Below are 16070 nucleotides of genomic sequence, written 5' to 3'. Positions count from 1 at the left end.
TGATCATCAACGACGGCTGAATCCTAAGATGAAAGAAGTGGTAAGAAAGGAAATATTAAAGCTCCTTGAGGCAGGTATAATTTATCCCGTTGCAGATAGTCAGTGGGTAAGTCTTGTCCATTGTGTCCCTAAGAAAGGAGGTATTACTGTCGTTCCTAATGATAAAGATGAATTGATTCCGCAAAGAATTATTATAGGTTATAGGATGGTAATTGATTTCCGCAAATTAAATAAAGTTACTAAAAAAGATCATTACCCCTTACCCTTTATTGATCAAATGCTAGAAAGATTATCCAAACATACACATTTTTGCTTTCTAGATGGTTACTCTGGTTTCTCTCAAATACCTGTGTTAGCTGATGATCAAGAAAAGACCACTTTTTCTTGCCCTTTCGGTACTTTTGCTTATAGACATATGCCTTTTGGTTTATGTAATGCACCTGCTACCTTTCAAAGATGCATGATGGCTATATTATCTGACTTTTGTGAAAAGATTTGTGAGGTTTTCATGGACGATTTCTCCGTTTACGGATCCTCTTTTGATGATTGCTTGAGCAACCTTGATCGAGTTTTGCAGAGATGTGAAGAAACTAACCTTGTCTTGAATTGGGAGAAGTGCCACTTTATGGTTAATGAAGGCATTGTTTTGGGGCATAAAATTTCTTAAAGAGGTATTGAAGTTGATAAAGCTAAAGTTGATGCTATTGAAAAGATGTCGTGTCCTAAGGACATCAAAGGTATAAGAAGTTTCCTTGGTCATGCCGGTTTTTATAGGAGGTTCATTAAGGACTTCTCAAAAATTTCTCGGCCTCTGACTAATCTATTACAAAAAGATATACCTTTCGTTTTTTATGATGATTGTGTAGAAGCATTTGAAATACTTAAGAAAGCTTTGATTTCTGCACCTATCGTTCAGCCACCTGATTGGAATTTACCCTTTGAAATTATGTGTGATGCTAGTGATTATGATGTAGGTGCTGTTCTAGGACAGAGAGTTGATAAGAAATTAAATGTTATTCAATATGCTAGTAAAACTCTAGACAGTGCCCAGAGAAATTATGCTACTACTGAAAAGAATTCTTAGCAGTTGTTTTTGCTTGTGATAAGTTCAGACCTTATATTGTTGATTCTAAAGTAACTATTCACACAGATCATGCTGCTATTAAATATCTTATGGAAAATAAAGATGCTAAACCTAGACTTATTAGATGGGTTCTCTTGCTACAAGAATTTGATTTACATATTATTGATAGAAAGGGAGCTGAGAACCCCGTTGCAGACAACTTGTCTAGGTTACAAAATGTTCTTAATGACCCACTACCTATTGATGATAGCTTTCCTGATGAACAATTGAAGGTCATAAATGCTTCTCGTACTGCTCCATGGTATGCTGATTATGCTAATTACATTGTTGCTAAATTTATACCACCTAGTTTCACATACCAGCAAAAGAAAAAGTGTTTCTATGATTTAAGACATTACTTCTGGGATGACCCACATCTTTATAAAGAAGGAGTAGATGGTGTTATTAGACGTTGTGTACCTGAGCATGAACAGGAACAGATCCTACGCAAGTGTCACTCCGAGGCTTATGGGGGGCACCACGCTAGAGATAGAACTGCACACAAGGTATTGCAATCCGGTTTTTATTGGCCTACTCTCTTCAAGGATGCTCGTAAGTTTGTCTTATCTTGTGATGAATGTCAAAAAATTGGTAATATTAGTAGACGTCAAGAAATGCCTATGAATTATTCACTTGTTATTGAACCATTTGATGTTTGGGGCTTTGATTATATGGGACCGTTTCCTGCCTCTAATGGATATACACATATTTTAGTTGTTGTTGATTACGTTACTAAGTGGGTAGAAGCTATTCCAACTAGTAGTGCTGATCATAAAACTTCTATTAAGATGCTTAAAGAAGTTATTTTTCCGAGGTTTGGAGTCCCTGGATATTTAATGACTGATGGTGGCTCACATTTTATTCATGGTGCTTTTCATAAAATGCTTGCTAAGTATGATGTTAATCATAGAATTGCATCTCCTTATCACCCATAGTCTAGTGGTCAAGTAGAATTGAGTAATAGAGAGCTCAAATTAATTTTGCAAAAGACTGTTAATAGATCTAGAAAGAATTGGTCCAAGAAACTTGATGATGCATTATGGGCCTATAGAACTGCATATAAAAATCCTATGGGTATGTCTCCGTATAAAATGGTTTATGGAAAAGCATGTCATTTACCTCTTGAACTAGAACATAAGGCATATTGGGCTATTAAAGAGCTCAATTATGATTTCAAACTTGCCGGTGAGAAGAGGCTATTTGACATTAGCTCACTTGATGAATGGAGAACCCAAGCCTATGAAAATGCCAAGTTGTTTAAAGAAAAAGTTAAAAGATGGCATGATAAAGGATACAAAAGTGTGAGTTTAATGTAGCTGATTATGTGTTGCTATTCAACTCTCGTTTAAGATTTTTTGCAGGAAAACTTCTCTCTAAATGGGAAGGTCCTTACGTTATCGAGGAGGTCTACCGTTCCGGTGCCATAAAAATCAACAACTTCGAAGGCACAAATCCAAAGGTGGTGAACGGTCAAAGAATTAAACATTATATCTCAGGTAATCCTATAAATGTCGAAACTAATATTAGTGAAACCGTGACACCGGAGGAATACATAAGGGACACTTTCCAGAACGTTTCAGACTCCGAAAAGGAATAGGTACGTGGTACGGTAAGTAAACCGACTCCAAAACAGTTCTAATGGCAATTTTTCTCCGTTTTGAAATATTTACAAAAATAGGAAAATAAGAAGCAGTCCGGGAAGGACACGAGGCTTCCACGAGGGTGGGAGGTGCGCCCTACCCCCCTGGGCGCGCCCCCCTGCCTCGTGGGCACCTCGTGTGCTCTCCGGACTCCGTTTTCTTGCACGATACTTCTTTCGGTCGGTAAAAATTCATTATATAATCTCCCGAAGGTTTTGACTCCCGTATCACGCAAATATCCTCTGTTTTGTTTCGAGTTGTTTCTGTAGCAGATTTGGAGCAAGATGTCATCTCAGGATTCCGACGGAGAGAGCTATGTCTCACACCTCATTGCGGACCCAAAGGCCTATGGGGATCTATCTCCTTGTGGTCGAACTACGGACGAGGAGGATGCTCATTTGATGAGGATCAATGATTCAAGTTCAGAGGAGGAGGATGTCCCTCTACCTCAACCTGGGGATATGCACGTGAAGTTCAAGAAATCTAGTCTCCCTAAGAGGGCTAAACTATCTAACTACAGATCTATTCCTTCTTGTTTTCGGCAGAAAAGCAAAGGAGATATAATCACATGGGTATGGGCACTCCCCTTGGCAACTGCCAAGCTTGGGGGAGGTGCCCCAGTATCGTATCACCATCACATCTCTATCTTTACCGTTTTCTTAGTTCGATCCTTTCAGTAATATCTTGATCTAGTAGAATAAAGTTTTAGTATGATCTAGTTGTGAGTTTTGCTTTATGATCTTTCTATGTAATCGAGTCCGTGAGCTATATATAATAAAGATTAGTGTTGAGTCAAGGGCTTGATTATTTTGCCATGACCTTGAGTGAATAAAAGAAAAAGAAAGAATAAAAAAAGAAATAAAGAGATCATATTGATCTTATGGAGAGTAATGACTTCACATATAAAGAGTATGATGATTAAAAATTGTTGAGAGTTGACAAACATAGTTTTGGTCATCGTTGCAATTAATAGGAAGTAATAAAGAAAGAGAGGTTTCACATATAAATATACTATCTTGGACATCTTTTATGATTGTGAGTACTCATTAAAATATGACATGCTAAAGAGTTGATGTTGGACAAGGAAGACAACGTAATGGGTTATGTTTTTTTATATCTGAAATGAAGTATATTGTCATGGATCATCCAACATGTTGAGTTTGCCTTTCTCCCTCATGCTAGCCAAATTCTTTGCACCAAGTAGAGATACTACTTGTGCTTCCAAATATCCTTAAACCCAGTTTTGCCATGAGAGTCCACCATATCTACCTATGGATTGAGTAAGATCCTTCAAGTAAGTTGTCATCGGTGCAAGCAATAAAAATTGCTCTCTAAATATGTATGATTGATTAGTGTGGAGGAAATAAGCTTTATACGATCTTGTGATGTGGAAGAAATAAAAGCGACGGACTGCATAATAAAGGTCCATATCACAAGTGGCAATATAAAGTGACGTTCTTTCGCGTTAAGATTTTGTGCATCCAACACTGAAAGCGCATGACAACCTCTGCTTTCCTCCGTGAAGGGCCTATATTTTACTTTTATCTTCTACCTTATGCAAGAGTCATGGTGATCTTCACCTTTCCTTTTTACATTTTATCCTTTGGCAAGCACAGTGTGTTGGAAAGATCCTTATATATATATATATATATATATATATATATATATATATATATATATATATATATATATATATATATATATATATATATATATATATCCAATTGGATGTAAGTTAGCATGAACTATTATTGTTGACATTACCCTTGAGGTAAAAGGTTGGGAGGCGAAACTATAAGCCCCTATCTTTCTCTGTGTCCGATTAAAACTCCGTAACCACAAGTATTGCGTGAGTGTTAGCAATTGTGAAAGACTAAATGATAGTTGAGTATGTGGACTTGCTGAAAAGCTCTTACATAGACTCTTTCTGATGTTATGATAAATTGCAATTGCCTCAATGACTGAGATTATAGTTTGTTAGTTCTTAATGAAGTTTCTGATTCACACTTGACATTGTGGATAGATTGTTACTTTATCATAAGAAATAATATGACAATATCCATATATGTTGCTGCTATAAGAATGATCATGATGCCCTCATGTCCGTATTTTATTTTATCGACACCTCTATCTCTAAACATGTGGACATATTTATCGTTATCGGCTTCCGCTTGAGGACAAGCGAGGTCTAAGCTTGGGGGAGTTGATACGTCCATTTTTCATCATGCTTTTATATCGATATTTATTGCATTATGGGCTGTTGTTGCACATTATGTCACAATACTTATGTCTATTCTCTCTTATTTTATAAGGTTTACATAAAGAGGGAGAATGCCGGCAGCTGGAATTCTGGGCTGGAAAAGGAGCAAATATTAGAGACCTATTCTGCACAACTCCAAAAGTCCTGAAACTCCATGGAAGTTATTTTTGGAAATAATAAAAAATATTGAGCAAAGAAAATACCAGAGGGGGCCCACACCCTGGCCACGAGGGTGGGGGGCGCGCCCCTACCTCATGGGCCCCCCTGGTGGCCCTCCGGTGCCCATCTTCTGCTATATGAAGTCTTTCGTCCGAGAAAAAATCATAAGCAAGCTTTCAGGACGAGACTCCGCCGCCACGAGGCGGAACCAATCTAGGGCTCTGGCGGAGCTGTTCTGCCGGGGACACTTCCCTCCGGGAGGGGGAAATCATCGCCATCGTCATCGCCAACGCTCCTCTCATCGGGAGGGGGCCAATCTCCATCAACATCTTCACCAGCACCATCTCCTCTAAAACCCTAGTTCATCTCTTGTATCCGATCTTTGTCTCATAGTCTGGGATTGGTACTTGTATGTTGCTAGTAGTGTTGATTACTCCTTGTAGTTGATGCTAGTTGGTTTATTTGGTGGAAGATCATATGTTCAGATCCATTATGCATATTAATATCCCTCTGATTATGAACATGAATATGCTTTGTGAGTAGTTACGTTTGTTCCCGAGGACATGGGAGAAGTCTTGCTATTAGTAGTCATGTGAATTTGGTATTCGTTCAATATTTTGATGAGATGTATGTTGTCTCTCCTCTAGTGGTGTTATGTGAACGTCGACTACATGACACTTCACCATTATTTGGGCCTAGAGGAAGGCATTGAGAAGTAATAAGTAGATGATGGGTTGCTAGAGTGACAGAAGCTTAAACCCTAGTTTATGCGTTGCTTCGTAAGGGGCTGATTTGGATCCATATGTTTCATGCTATGGTTAGGTTTACCTTAATACTTCTTTTGTAGTTGCAGATGCTTGCAATAGGAGTTAATCATAAGTGGGATGTTTTTCCAAGTAAGGACAGCACCCAAGCACCGGTCCACCCACATATCAAATTATCAAAGTACCGAACGCGAATCATATGAACGTGATGAAAACTAGCTTGACGATAATTCCCATGTGTCCTCGGGAGTGCTTTTCTCTATATAAGAGTTTGTCCAGGCTTGTCCTTTGTTATAAAAAGGATTGGGCCATCTTGCTGCACTTTATTTACTTTCATTACTTGTTACCCGTTAAAAGTTATCTTATCACAAAACTATCTGTTACCTATAATTTCAGTGCTTGCAGAGAATACCTTGCTGAAAACCGCTTATCATTTCCTTCTGCTCCTCGTTGGGTTCGACACTCTTACTTATCGAAAGGACTACGATAGATCCCCTATACTTGTGGGTCATCAGACGCCGGACAATCGCCGGAAATCGCCACGGAGGGGACGATCGACCATCAGCACAGAACGATGCTAGCCCAAGTCGGAGTATTTGATGGAGAGTTTACTTGTTGGCTACTTGGTGGTTGACTAGAAGAATTGGGGACATACACCTCGACTCTGCCATCATGTATTGGGGAGGATACATTGCGGTTCAAGTCGATTTGTAGCCGAGGAACTTCAACCTTTGAGGAAAATAATTCAAGTGCCTTGTCTTGTGATTCCTCAATTTTATCCTTGTACACATTCCAACGCAATTCAGAGGTGATGGGCATACTCTTTAATCGGGACTTTACTCCCACTCCGACATCATACCTCCCAATAAGTTAGCTTCTTCACTTGGGTCAATCCACTATAAGACGCTTCTCACTTTCAGGACAACATCCTCATAGCTTGGCCTTGTGTCAAAAATCATGGGCTCTTCCCCTTCGTCAATTCCATTCATAAATGCCGCCTTGTTCAAATGATGAACATTAACGAGTCTATCCATCTAAAAACAATGATAAATAAATAGCGACATCTATGGGCCTACCAATTCGTATGGATCAAGAGCATAATTGGTTTGATGCCAAAAGTTGGTTAGAGATTGGTTGTTTGCCAATTTTCGTTGCCAATCTTACAAAAAGTTGCCAAATGTTGGCAACTTTTGGTTTTACCAAATGTTGGCTTGCCAAATATTGACAATGTCAAATGTTGGTAGCAAACCAATTATGCTCCAAGTACCTACACTATGCATACTTTGAATCGAGGAACTTGTATGCACTGCATTCAAACAAGACAAACATGGTCAAATTAAAACCATAGCCCTAACCTTAACCCTAACCCTAACCCTAACATAACCACTAACCATAGCACTAGATCTTGCTACCCCCACAATGCTAGGCACACAATACATAGTCAAGCACAAACATAACCCTAAAATGCATCATATTCATTGATTTCACCACAACAAGAGCAAGAAACAATGTGAGCAATGCAACCAAAATACATGATTTCAACCAACCAAAAGAAGGGGAAGTGGGAGAGGTGCCTTGAGTGATGAAAATGCTCTGAATCCACCGAACAAATCTCAAGCAATGAAGAGGGATCTAGTGGGTGCTTGGGTAGGGGGGGGAGGGAGAAGACAGGACGAGCTTGGGGGAGAGTGGGGAAGAAGATTGGGGGGTGAATGGGTGGGAGGGGCACACCAATTCACCCCACCATCTTATCCACTGCCGAACCGACCCCGGCGGTAGGCCAACGCCGGGGTCCTTGGCGGTAGGTGCCTTATCCACGTCAGCTAGGGCGGACGACCGTTAGCGGCCTCCCATTATCCTACCACTAGGGGACATGGCGTTAGGCTACCGCCAGGTCAGGTGGCGGTAGGAAAAAGTGTTCGATCTCGAAACAATTTCAAAGGGAGATCAGATCCGGCTAAACGTTACCGAAAGGGTCAAAACACCAGGATCTAAACTTTGCCAAAAGGGTCAAAACACCAAGATGGCAGTATATTAATAAAGTACATGTACCAAATTCTCATTTCATGTGTCTACCATGTGACGAATATCTAGATAGTGATGTAAGAGTTAAATGTGTGACAACGCAGACCATTTCAAAATGGGAGGGATTGAATCTGAGTATGAAACAACCACACTTGCACTCAAACAAAGCACCAGATCATTGCTTCTCATACTCGAACATAATCTCATTTATATAACAGAAAATTGTATATCTTGTAATGATTCTGCCGTAATTGTCTATATTTTGTAGTGAGTTTGTTGATGTTTTTGGCATCAACTTTAATAAAGATGGTTGTGTGAATCACAATGATGCAGAGGCCGGGGTTTTCGGCTAAAACAGAAAATTGTCCTCCCGACCTGACCTCTGCATCATACCATGGCAGCAAGGGAAACAATGAACTTCGTTGGTCGCAATCCAACAAAGATCAACCTCTCAGTCCTTGTGGCAGTGTTAAGTATAACAGTGTGAAGACGTGAGACTACTATTCAAGCTTTCAATCATACAGGAATCCTTCCCATGCAGCAGAAAAAGTACTAGTAGTAGTTGTGATCCTATCACTAACCTCTTCTCAGTCTGAGACTGGTCTATCCAGACACCTGTACTGACTTTTGAAATGTAAATCATGGCTAAATTTTCTTTGACAAGGGTGGTTTTTGGAGAGGGTATTCACGTGGAACCGGCTTATGTTCTGCCTCTACTTACAGCGGGTGATCATCACAGGAAGAGACGGCTGGCGAAACCGCTCCCGGGTGGCTAGCAGCAGCAGCAGCAGCTTCGCTGCATCGGCTGATACCTTCAAACGCCTGCACGCATACTCCTGAGAACCCCGTCAGGGCATGGAACACGTTCGGAAGGCTCGTCTGAAGATGGTTCAGCGTCATGGCTCGACTGGTCCTCAAGGAGTTGATGTACCTGGCCTTCTCCTCCTCGACCCTCTTTCTGAACACGTCCAGCTTCGGGTCGTCCTTCGACACTGAGTAGCTCCTGGTGTGCGAACCCTGGTCTGAGCTCTGCATTGCGTTTTCGCTGTGTTTCTCCAACTGGGCGTGGAACTTGCTCTCGATGTTGTCTGATTTCTTCTTCAGCTGACGCTCCTCAGCCTGCTGTAACACGATAGAGTGTATGACTGACAGAAAAGCTTTTATTGCTTCTGCAGCTACCTGTTTATACATACATAAAAAAAGAAGGGAACATTAATTAAATAAAGTCCAAATGGTTAACATTAATTAAGAATGGAAGGTTCGTCGTCCAAATATGTACGATGAACGTTCAACCAAAACCACCCGCAAGCTTGATTTTGCTCTGAAAGAATATACCATGTTGGTTTTACTCTACCTTCTCAGGTAACTTCTTAAGAGCATGCTCGAGTTCCCCACAGAGGCTACGGATTCCAGATGAACTTCTCATGAAGCCCTCATTATCAGGCAGGCAATCGGTGAGTCCAATCCATTCGTTAAGGATGGTTACGTACTCACGCTGCAAGGTGATCAGATTGCAGAAGGAATTGTGCCATGCAGAGACTTCGCCTTCCAACTGAGATGTTGCATAGCAATGGGAGTCAGTTGTCGGCTCACTGCCAGGTTGGTTGCCAAGGAGACTGGCTTGCTGGGCAATATGGTTCTGAACCTCATGGCACTCGTACATGTTTCTCCACATATGCACAAGCCTGAGTCACAAGCAAGGAAAGTAAGTGTGTCAGAAGAGAAAACTGACATGGAAATAAGCATTGCTATATATCAAGAATCGAAAACAGAGACCACGCCCACATAAACAGAAACAAGAAAAAAAAAGTGTCAGAAGAGAAAACCGACAAGGAAATAGCAGTCACGAGGGAGACCTGCAGAATTAACAGGACAGTATTGTAGCTATGGCAACTGAGTTGCGATTGCATCTGTCATTGGTGGGAAAAATACAAGCAACACGCGCCACAACAACAGTATGGCACAAGATGCCAGAGGTAAATACTAATTAGTATGGCTCAACATAAGTGCCGGCCATACCCTGAATGAAAATAGAGCTCCAGTATGGCTCAACATAAGTGCCATAAGAGCTATACTTGTGTCCCCCTTATGATGAAATTATAATAAGCTAGTATCTTAAAAAGTAACAAGGAAATGTGATAAACAGAGCTTCCTGAAAAGCATTGCTATATATCAGGAATCAAATACAGAGACCATGCCCACATAAATAGCGTGATACTAGTAAAATATAAGCTTTTCAACTAATTGGATATGCTAGTTCACGGATTTTCAGAGCTCACCCTGCAGCTAATTCAATAACCTGAGGATACAACTCCTCATCCCTGAGCTTTGATATGGTCAAACATGTCAAGCTTACAGCTTCCTCTAAGGACATTATCCGAGTTTGCAGTTCTTCGATATTTTCCCGAACTTTCTCTGCCTGCAACCTATCATGCTCCCCTGATTCTAGCTTCTTTAGCAATGAACTGTACTTTCTGTATTCAAGCCTTGCAAATTCTTCATCCTGCAATATAGGATAGTCAACAATGTGTCGACTTCTGGCAGCATAAGGTAACAAGTCAACATTTATTCATGATGCATCAATTTCCCCTATTGATAGAGGTAACAAAAAATTCCTAAACAATAAACGATTCATCAAAATCTAAGATACAAGCTATAAGCTGTTATCTCAATCCTTGAGTGTATTGTGCAATGCATTTCGGTGAACATAGACTAAATCAAAATAATACTTAAGACTCCCATAGTGCACCTTAACTAACTGATAGAGTTTTTGCTCCTCGTCATAAAGCTTATCTAGTGTTTTGCCATGATAACCGTATCCACAAGCATCACTTGAGGATTCCCTGTTAGCATGTACAGACTTGAATGACCAGCTCCAGGAAAGTGTAGAGAAAACCTTGGCAGACTTCGAATTTTTTCCTGCACATAGAACAACAAACGGTATTCCTCAGGAAGTGATGGTTTGTTAAGAGGTAATAGAGAGACGTATGGAATATGGAATGTTGTTGATCCCGAAATATAGTACTCCTGGTGCCATTACCTATTGCTTTGCAATGTGTTGGTGTATACTTGATACATGACACTTGGAGAACCAAACAATACATAGACAAGAAGGTTGACATACTTCATAGTTCATATGCATCATAAGAGGCTAGAGTATAAGGTTTTTTTTTTTGCGAATAGGCTAGAGTTTAACTTACCAAATGGCATCTAAACAAAATATCAAGGATGATATGTGGATGAGAAAAGCTAAATATATTACCTTTCTTTACTTGCACCTCTGAGGGATCTAGCCGGCCGGTAGCAGAATCCAAGAGTATAACAACATCAGTCCCACTTGCGGCTGCTTTCAAGAAGTACTCATCAATCTCCTTGGCTATTTCTACCAGTGACTTGTCAGTCGCCCAGGCCATCACCGAAGAGTTCGAGTCCTTTGTTACCCAGCTGCTCATCATTGATGAGTTTTCATCACCCATAACCCTACTCTTTGCTGGATGCAATTCCACACGCCTAAGTATGCCATCAGCATTGCCAGAGACGCTTTCATCCTGTCCATCAAATTCTATGTTCGTTTCCACCCAATCGTCATCCATGCTGACTTGTGAGGCCACTTCTTTATCGTCCCGATCAGCCAACGAAGATGGAAGAAAATCCAAGGGACGCATAGTGATTGGGTCCGTGTACTCCCACTCCATACCGGGCGGCGGCGGCGGGGGCAGAGGCGTCGAGCAGCTGTCAGTGTCGTCGTCTTCATCCGTGGAATCATCCCCGTCGAGATCACCATCTCTCTTCTCCCTCTTTCTTATCCTTATCGGACTAAACGGTATGAGTGGTGGGGGGAGTGGTGATGGCGGCATTGAGGATGTCACCGAGTATGGTGGCATGGAAGAAGTCACAGAGTATGCCGGAGGCGGTGGTGGTGGTGGCGGCGGCGGCGGCGGCGGAGGGGGAGGAGGTGGTGAGGCAGCGACTTGAAGGGACTGGTGTGACGATGCAGTCTCCACCTCGGCGAATTGCCGGAGAGTGGCTCCTGTGTTGCGGAGTGCATGCAAGTAGGTAATGTGTGCGGCTGCAAGGTCGACACGGCGGCGCACGAGCTGCTTCATGAGGTTCCTCCTGTCCCTGCATCTCCTCACCGCCTCCTCGTCCTCCACTTTGGAGTGCCTGCAACCCATCTGCCGCCAACAGCCTTGAAGAATGCAGATTGCAGCACCGGCTGTAAGGAAATCCCAAATCGGGGGCCTCAGTCAAGATTCCAGATCATCCGCAACACTCGGACTGTTGATTTCTAGCAACTCCACCGAAACAAGAAAAGAAATCGCTCCTTCTCCGCAACACCCACTCTCACATCCTCGCAGAGAGCCCGCTCCTATATCAGTATCTGGCAGACAAGAGGGATGATCCAAACATCAAGATTCAGCTAACACAAACTGGGGCAAAATAATAATACCCGTAAAGAATAGCCCCGATTAACTCTAGCCTGCTCGGCTGACTTACTGGAAAGGAAGAAACGCCCGCCGGTCCGCAATCTTGGAGTCGGCGGCCAGCTTGAAAGCTAAGCAGCCCCGGATTGGAGAAACAAGGAAGGATCTAGACAACCTCAAGAGCCCTCCCTCCCTCCCTCTGGTCAAGCACACGGACTGGTAGGCGAGGAGAGAGGGCGAGACAATTGGGAGCCGAGGGGGAGAGGGGAAAAGGGGAGGGGAAAGGGGAAAGCAAAGGTGTGGGATTTGGTTAGCTTTCTTTCCGGGCTGCGGTAAAGTAGCGGTGCGAGGAGGAAGAAATTGTGCAGGAAGGATGGTGGTGGTCAGAGGGGCTGAGCTGCTCCGCCGCTTTCCCCTGTCTGTCACGGAAACTCCTCCACTTGTCCTCTCATTTTCCTTTTTTCCTTGGCCTTCTCGTCCTTGCAGGTGGTATCGTGTCGTTAGGTCCACGCCGTCCATGCAAGTTTCTTTTTTCGGGGTAAAGGAGTTTTATTACTGGATAATAGTGTTACAATCAACTCCTTGATCTCGCGAACCAGATGCCCATACGCCGAACGCTCCAGTCCCTTGCTCAACAAACTTGAGAGCGCTTCCACCGAGTCCGTCTGAACGACCACTTGAAGTGTAGAATGTTGGATGGCCAAAGCCATGCCTTGCATTATCGCTTGTAATTCGGCTTTCAGAGCGTCATTACAGTGGAATATCACCCGGTACGCAGCGAAGATGAGCTGTCCAGTGTTGTCCCGTAGTACCATCCCCGCGGCGGCCGATCCATCAGAGCCATTGAATGACCCGTCCACGGAGAGAGCAACATGCCCTGGAGTCGTATTTGGCCACGGCTCGGCCTGAGGCGCCGTCTTCTCAACCATGGGAGGGGTAGCCGAAGATGGCATCTTTCCTTTGATAATTTCATCAGTTGAGAACCGGCCAGCTAACTTGACTGACTTATAGTAGCTATCCAAAAAATCGACCGTCACATGAACTGGGGGCACCTCTTTACCATGTGTTTGATCTGACCGCAATTGCCATATACGCCAGCAAATCATAATGATCATATACACCAGCAAATCATAATGATCATACGCCGTCCATGCAAGTGACTTCGAACATTTGCTATACGAGCTAACTACTCCCTCCATGTCATATCACAATATAAGATGGTTTTTCAAGCTAGTCTTATTGTAAGAGGAATAGAGGGAAGATTGATTGAATTTATGATTATTGCTTGAGCATCATGGGCATATATATATAAGAATGCATGATTAACTTGAAGTACATGACAAGGCAGAAATAAATCCTATGCTATCCTATGTTTTCTGATATACTTATACTCTCTTCATCCGGAAATACTTGTCATCAAAATGGATAAAAGGAGATGTATCTAGACATATTTTAGTTCTATATACAACCTTTTTTATCCATTTTGATGACAAGTATTTTCGGACGGAGGGAGTATTATATTAAAGTAATATGATATTAAAGTATGGTACGGTTTCGGGATATATATTAAAATTACTTAGGTATGATTCCGCTAGATACCATATTAACAAAAGCTGCCGTGAATTTAAGAAATGACAATGATTTTTTACAAGTTTATGGCTCAAACTCTTCTATAACAAAAATATATAACTATATATACTTGCAAAAAAAAATATGCAAGTATATATGCATGCATGGATTCAAGCCTTTATGGCTGGTCATGCATGCAAATGCTTTGGTTTGTTTATGGACGAGCTTGACATTTTTCGAGAAAAATGAATACACTACAAGAAAAATAAATACGTAACAAAAAAATGAACGCGATTAGCAAGGAATATGACTCTTGTATAAGAAAAAGGACTATGTAAAAGTTTTTTTGGGCCTTTGGTTTGCACATTAACCTTTCCATGGGTCTGAGTGAGCAGGTCGTAGCTCCTTTGAATGGGCAATGTATACGAACAATGACAACAACTTTAGTACCACCTCGCTTGCCCGCCTGGTGAAGAGTAGATGTAAGGTCTATATAATAATGTCTCTAGTGTCTTAAAAAAAACTCCCTTCATTCCATAATGTAGAGTGTCCACGCTTTTCAAAATTTAACTTTGATCATAAATTTAACCAATATGGGTGACTGCGACGGGAGGATGATAGATACCTTTGGTTTCGTATTCGAAAAAAGTTTTCAAAGGTATAATTTTTCACTAAAATGATTTATGTATAATTGGTCTAATTTATGGTCAAAACTGAATCTCGAAAAGCGTGGGTGCACTACATTATGGAATGGGGGGAATATATAACAATGTCTCTTGGGGTGTGAATATTGGACAATGCAAGCAAGACAAGCTTACATGATTGAGGGAGTCCTGGACTAAGGGGTCCTCGGGCGTCCGGCATGTTAGCCATGGGCCGGACTGATGGGTTGTGAAGATACGAAGACCGAAGACTTCACCCGTGTCCGGATGGGACTCTCCTTGGCGTGGAAGGCAAGCTTGACGACCGAATATGTAGATTCCTTTTCTTTGTAACCGACCTTGTGTAACCCTAGATCCTCCTGGTGTCTATATAAACCGGAGGACTTAGTCCGGAAAGGATATACTCGTTACCATAGTCATACAGGCTAGACCTCTAGGGTTTAGCCATTACGATCTCGTGGTAGATCAACTCTTGTAATACTCATATTCATCAAGATCAATCAAGCAGGAAGTAGGGTATTACCTCCACAGAAAGGGTCCGAACCTAGGTAAATATTGTGTCCCGTGTCTCCTGTTACCATCGACCTTAGATGCACAGTTCGGGACCCCCTACCCGAGATCCGCCGGTTTTGACACCGACATTGGTGCTTTCATTGAGAGTTCCACTGTGCCATCCCCAAAAGGTTCGATGGCCCCTCCAATCGTCAACAATGACGCTGTCCAAGGAGAAACCTTCCTCCCCGGACAGATCTTCGTGTTCGGCGGCTTCGTGCTGCGGGCCAACTCATTTGGACACCTGGAGCAAATCGATAGCTACGCCCCTGGCCATCAGGTCAGATTTGGGAGCTTGAATTACGTTGCGGACATCCGTAGAGATTTGATCTTCGCCGAATTCGAGACCGCGGCGACCGCTCCTGGTCACCTTGACGAACATGACCTAAATCTGTCGTCAGACCGCATCCCGGAGATAGCTCCCGTGACCACTCTGGCCTTAGATCCAGAGCACACTGCGGCATCCAAGGCGTGGAGGCTCAACCCCACCACGGAGGCCATAGATTCCCCGGCGTTGGAGCCGCACGTGGACTTAACCTCACACAATATCTGTGTCACCGGAATTCCGGACTCGTCTCTGGTTATAAGTTCCGAACCATGTGAGCCCGCGGACGCCGAACTTGATCGTTCATCGATCTTTGAATTCAGCACCGCGGACATCTTCCAGCACTCCCTTTGGGCGATGTGCTAAACTCATTAAAGAGTCTGTCCTTGGCGGGGGACTCACAACCGAACTGTGTTCGGTTTGAACTAGGGGCTGATGAAGGAGAATCTTGCTTCCCTCCCGCCACCCACTTCATAGCCACAGTCGAGGATTTAACCGACACGCTTGATTACGACTCCGAAGACATCGACGGTATGGAAGACGATGCCGATGAGGAGCAAGGCCAAA

General features: G+C 42.6%; 1 protein-coding gene across 1 annotated transcript; it reads right to left on the bottom strand.

The window, feature by feature from the left end:
* Window positions 1-8440: 8440 nt before the first annotated feature.
* On the bottom strand, window positions 8441-12862 carry LOC109750176 (protein ALTERED PHOSPHATE STARVATION RESPONSE 1). The gene is made up of 6 exons (XM_020309126.4): window positions 12469-12862; window positions 11234-12352; window positions 10721-10890; window positions 10251-10474; window positions 9326-9656; window positions 8441-9150 (listed from the first exon to the last, which is right to left on the bottom strand). The coding sequence occupies exons 2-6, from the start codon at window positions 12144-12146 to the stop codon at window positions 8689-8691; spliced, it is 2100 nt and encodes a 699-aa protein (XP_020164715.1). The 5' UTR covers window positions 12147-12352; window positions 12469-12862; the 3' UTR covers window positions 8441-8688.
* Window positions 12863-16070: the final 3208 nt, after the last annotated feature.

The sequence above is a fragment of the Aegilops tauschii genome, chromosome 3, assembly GCF_002575655.3.
Source record: "Aegilops tauschii subsp. strangulata cultivar AL8/78 chromosome 3, Aet v6.0, whole genome shotgun sequence".
Lineage (NCBI taxonomy): Eukaryota > Viridiplantae > Streptophyta > Magnoliopsida > Poales > Poaceae > Aegilops > Aegilops tauschii.
This window is presented reverse-complemented; position numbering and strand designations above follow the sequence as displayed.